Source organism: Pristis pectinata, chromosome 9 (genome assembly GCF_009764475.1).
Source record: "Pristis pectinata isolate sPriPec2 chromosome 9, sPriPec2.1.pri, whole genome shotgun sequence".
NCBI lineage: Eukaryota > Metazoa > Chordata > Chondrichthyes > Rhinopristiformes > Pristidae > Pristis > Pristis pectinata.
Genome location: NC_067413.1, coordinates 57,272,457 through 57,278,456, shown reverse-complemented (window position 1 = coordinate 57,278,456; position 6,000 = coordinate 57,272,457). Strand labels below are relative to the sequence as shown.

General features: G+C 34.8%; 1 protein-coding gene across 2 annotated transcripts in view; it reads right to left on the bottom strand.

Moving 5' to 3' along the window:
* Positions 1–385: 385 nt before the first annotated feature.
* The window catches only part of triqk (triple QxxK/R motif containing), a 78,553-nt gene continuing 72,938 nt past the window's right edge, over positions 386–6,000 (bottom strand). For both annotated transcript variants that reach the window (XM_052023898.1, XM_052023899.1), the window contains exon 4: positions 386–1,727. In XM_052023898.1, the coding sequence (XP_051879858.1) occupies positions 1,614–1,727 (114 nt within the window). In that variant the 3' untranslated portion in view covers positions 386–1,613. The remainder of the gene's footprint in view (positions 1,728–6,000) is intronic.

Sequence of the window (6,000 nt, the reverse complement as noted above, 5' to 3'; positions counted from 1 at the left end):
AGCACCACATCTGACTAGACACATCACAGTCTTCCAGACTCAGCATTGAATTCAACAATTTCAGGTAATCAGTTATCCTGGCCGTATATCATATTTCCAACATTCAGGATTTTTTTTCCTTTTCCTCTTCTAGTGATTTGAGATTTCATTTCTCTCCTCCAGAAGAAAAAAACAACTAGCTATGCCTATTCAAAAGTATAAGGACAGAAAAAGTAAACCATGGACTTTAAGATAATTAAGGGAAAGTAAAATAAGACAGTAACAAATGGGTAATTTTCCATTTGGCCTCTGTAGGTTTTCATGGATGTGATGTGTTTGTTAATGCTGTTTTGTATGTGAAGGATAATTGTGTAATGTACCGTACTAATTACATGACAAACAAGTGTGCTTGGCAAAGCACATTAAGCTTTATAAACCTTAATATACCAAATGCACATATCTTAATCGACAAATAAGAGAGTGCCTTTGAATTAACAGTATGGTTAAAGATGGTAAATATTCCAAAGCATAAAAAGAAATACATTCTCCAATATCAATATCATATTATCTTCATCAACCATCAGACAGCAGGTTTGAAAAATTTAAAAAATACATTTACTTATTAGAGGATTGAGTCATGAAGAAAAAAAAATTAGACAAGATTATTTTTAAGATAAACACAATGCTTCACATAAGCTACCATTAGCAAATCTGTTGTAGTGCTGCTCTTTCAACATGTCCTGAACCTATGTACAATTACAAGTGATCTTAGTGCTGATGTTCCTATTAGAATTAATGCTATGTGAGACAACTATGTTAGTCATTCTACCACTATAACTTCATGTCTATAAATTTGAAGTAGGTAATTCCCATAATCATTAATTGCTTCCCCATTTAAAACCTAACTTACAAAATTACTGAGTTGCTAGCACCATATTTATTGATTTCATTGTTAGCCATAATTACTTTCACTTGCCCATCTCCATTTCAAAAATGCTAAAGGTGCTGTTGCACATGGGCTGATTCTGTATAATAGCTTTGTATATCGTTTGGAGCATCTTAAGACAGAAGTGTCTTATTTACAAACTTGGTCTTAGTACTGAAATTTATTATTTTTCAAAGAGAAATTTTCCCTTCCTTCCCTGCTAATTTTTGTACCTGTTCTACAAACATTGGCTCCTTTTTAAGCTAAAAGTCAGTATGGGATATTGTAACCAACCCTGATCACATCCTTACTTAAATGTCCACAAATGCACATTGAGCAGCAAGAAGTAATATTTCTTTGTCCCTAACTTAGAAGTGACGAGGTACGTTGCAGCAAAGCAACTGCAGACAACTGTAAAATATGTCAGTACAGGTCTCTGACTGAATCAGGGGCATTCCTGCCATATACTGCTCAGCTTCTCAAAGCAACAAACTGAATTTTCAAAAGTTAATGAGTACTTTAAAATGCAGGCCTGTGAGCACATGATTTGGCTGATAAATTTGCTGAATTCGTTAAAAGTAATTCTTGGTAAATGAAACCCAAAAAGTCATATATGCTTTCCTTTGTAGTCCAAAATTCATCTGCAAATCCCAGATGTTTATTTATGTTTCACAGAGGATTACGTCTGCTTGAAAGAGCCATTGCATTGCTAATTTTCATCCAGGTCTGGATCAAGATCAACTTCTGTGGTGAGTTTCAGATAAAAGAAACCGTAGATAGCCACAAGTAAAATCACTATAGCTGCAATGATGAGGGTCACATCCTACAAAAAAAAGAAAGGATAAATGTTAATATTGAACAAACATCAGGAAATGTGTAATTGTTACTGATGTCAATCCATTATATGTTAAAATAAAACCTGTATAATCCAAGTGGAAACTTTTGAGAAACAGACAGAAAAAGGATGCATTTTATTTCAGAATGTTAAGAATTAAATTGTTTATATTACTTAGCTCTCTGTATGAGGCTGTGACAGATTACTTATTCAAAGAAACAACCACTGAAACAAACATGCATATTTCCAGATGTTTATTCTGACAACAACTGTTAGAATGATTTTAGCTTCAAGAATATGAATCTGCCATTCAAGAAACCTACACTTCCATGTGAAGAAAACAGGAATGACTGCCCATGGTACAATGGGAAGCCTCATATTTTGAATGAAATATACCGATACATCAGGATTTCCATTAGTAATATGCATTCAGATATTCATTTAGATTATATCTATTTTGATCTGTCAGTTCAGAATGTAACTAGATTTTATGTAACACAGAGTTTAATGTCAAACATGCTTTCCAAATTTATATAATTGTTAAAGCAATTTACTTTAAAAAGAAAGTCATTTTCACTAACAAGGGAAAAAATGGGAACATGCTGCTCACATCCAAATGCTGTGATTATACTATAAGGAAATACTTGAATACTCAGTGCTCTCCATGATATGAAGCTATTGGTAAAATGCTGTCATTATGTAATATTAAACATTTCTCTAATAGAACTGGATAATTTAACAAAACTAATAATTCTGACAATTATCAGAATCTAAATTGTAAAATAAAATTGAACAGATCAGAATGGTATCATTCTGATTTGGCGTGGCTGGGACACTAATAGTATCAAGACGCGATTTAATGGATTTTATATATTTATTCATAGGGGCATATGCAGGAATTTAAATATTTCTGCCTTTAAAAGAACACTATATCCATGCATGTGCTTAACATGCTCAATGATTAGAGAGACCCAATGCCACCCCTTCTGTAAAATTAACAATATTTTCCAAATATGACCAGCCACAAGTGTGATTTATTTGGGTGTAGACTATGAGTCAGCCTTGTAGAACTATTAATTACTATCTATAATAATCTCTCGGAGATTCTAATAGCTTTGAAACAGGTGTATATATTTTACTGCAGACGAGCAATAACCGTCATGTATGATAACATCTCAAGCACATGTGAACCACTTCTGTATTTGCAAACAAATATATAGCACTGTTTTCTCTCTCTGAAAGAGGGTTTTACATGTAAATATCTATTGCAGATTCAGTCTGTTAACTTGCTTTGTCACTGTTGACTTTGTATTCACTACCTGATCTGACCAAAATGTAAATTGCTGTCAACACTCTACACTGACTCTTTTCTGTAGCTGGTTCTACACCCATTTCTGGAATAAATTTATCATCACTTATTTCTTTAATATGTTCTGCTATGTTGCATGCTGATTCCTCCCCCCCCCACAGCCCCCAGTCACACAAGATATCATTTAGTACTTCTAATCTGTATTATCTCATCAATACTCCACTTTGGTGCGTCATACTTGTTCATCAGTTTTAACACTCACTTTCTCATATTGTCTGAGCTGTTTCTCTTGGCACCTACCCAATGAAGTGTTCGGATGCGAATCATGATTTTGCTTTTGTTTTAACTGCTATTGCTCCACTCTATCCTTCAAGTGAGGATGTAAGATCCTCAGGCATGTTCAAAATCTATGCATCAAATGCTCTGTTGGTTTGAACTCTGTTGTGGAATGTGATGTTGTATGAATACTTAAGTAAGAAGTTAGCTAAACAATGATTCATGTTAAACTTGAACAACCTTGAACAAATTTGTCTCTTCAAAGCCTTCCTTTCAGTTCCACCTTTAGTAGCTGGATTTTGTGAGGGAATTAATAATTGCTTGATATTGTTACACCAAATGAAACATTCAAACATTCAAAGTCCTTTGTCTGGCACTAAATCGTGACGTATAGCATGAGTTAAACCAATCAATCTCAAACTTCTCAATTATACATTCTATCAATGTGCACAATCCCATGTATTGAAATCCAATCTGTTTTGAATAACCATCGATAAGGACCAGAAAGTTGACTCTGACAAAATTAACATGGAAATGGTTGCATTGGCCATCTCCATGTCTGCAGGGTTGTCTTTGATGATTTTGTTCTGCACTCTTAACAGATTCTAAAATTTTCCAGATCTATTTTAATACTTGGCCAATAAATAAAGCTTCTAGTAATAGCCTTCACATTTACAATGTCATTATGTTCTTAGAGTAATTTGTCTAAGTCATTTCTTAAGATATTGGGAGTGATTATTTTACATCCCCATTTCAGGCATCCTTGATCAGTAGATAACTTGAATATTTTATTGTAAAATGGGTGTATATCCATGTTTGGACATTTACCTGAACTGGTTCAATCACTGAGAGGATGTTCATTGACGCACATCAGAAGAATATCTTGCTGCCTTGCCTCAGGATTTTCTGAAGCCATGACTGGAAAGTCATCACTCACTAGCTATAAGTATTGTGTTCTCCCTACCTGTGTCAGAATCTTCATGTGGTAGCCTGGATAAAGCATCTGTCTGAACAGTAAACACATCTGCCCAATAGATCTCCAATTTTCTTAACCAATTCTCACCTAGGATTGTCAGCCACTCCATGTAGTCAGCTACGACCATTGACAATTCTAATTGATTGTCACCATAAAATATGTTGCATTTTATTTGACCTTGTATCTTCAATAATTCACTAGAGTACCTCTTGAGACTAAACGTACTTTCTGTCAAAAGCAAATGCTAAATTTCCTGCAATAGGCATGATAAAACAACCCGCTGCTGTATCTAATTACATTTCCACTGTTTGACCATTTATTTGTACTTTCATCTTGCTGGTCCCTGTCATTTCCATAATAATGTATTAGTACAATCCTACTTAATCTAAAATAAAAACAGAAAGTGCTGGAAGTACTCAGCATGCTAGGCAGCCTCTGTAGAGAGAGAAAAAGAGTTAATGCTTCAGGTCGAAGACCCTTCACCAGAACTTGCCAAGAGTGAAAATGTGACTCCAAAACCACGTCAACATGAGCGGCTACTCTAACAAACTTTTTGTTGCATTAAAGCACTAAAAAGAACATGCTTAAAATAACAGCACAGTGTAGGTTTCCCAGCTCAACTAGAATCGACAATAAAGGCTAGCCTACGATGCCTACATCCTGTCAATAATTTCTTTTAAAAACTGTATCTTGAACTAAACTTGAAAATGGGGTCATAAAGGATGTAATTTTTTGTGTGCAGGAACCCAACTAAATGAATACATGTTGCTTTAGCTCCTAATTAAATGGAGGTCTCCTGTTGTGAAGATTAGGTTGGTCTATTTCTAAACTGGATTAGGACAGATGAGAAGCAAGGTGGTGAAGTGAAGTAGGACTGGAGAAAGGGATTTATAAAACCATAAGTTTCCTGTGGTGTAGTCTATTAGCAGACATTTAGATGTATGTGCACCTCACCCATTTATTTCTGGGTGGAGGTTGCTTAAATGTGTAATCATTGTTCAGTGTCAGTTATCAGACTGTACCCAAAAAATTTAGGTACTAATGAGCAGAATACAAAGCATAAACTTACTTAATTTTTAATGAAGTCTTTACAGGTCATTAAAAGGTGTCCAACTTCAATAGAACCGAAGGTGTAGAGGCGAGTTCAACTGAAATTTCATGATCTAAAATGTGTTTAACAGATAGCTATAAAGACAAATTTCCCCCATAAAGAATTTGAATCACATCTGTTTTTAACAAGCCTGCCATCTCTAGCGAGTTTTGTCTATTTTCAGTTGCACTACTAGCTGGAACATTGCAGGGCAGCAGGCTAACAAACTTGGAAAGAGGCAAGGGCCTAGCTTTAAAATAAGAAGTGTGAGGACCATCCTATCCTGACCGATTGTGTATTGGCACAGATGGCTGTCAAAATGAATGTGAACTGGACGAGACTATAGTAAAACCTAACAAGCTGCAGTTATGGTAGAGTATAGGGTGTAGAAAATAAGAAATAATAACATGATCAAAAGGCTGTAATATCAAAAATATATTGAATTAGTTAAACTAATTCACACAAACTTGATATAATGTTTAACTACTAGAATGTTTATATCCATTTATGGACAGTTTATCTGTAAGAAAAACATCCACAGACTGCTTAGGTTTTTTTTGTTCTAATCGCTACATTCGTACATCTCAAGAGGCTAAGACTGTGCAAGAGA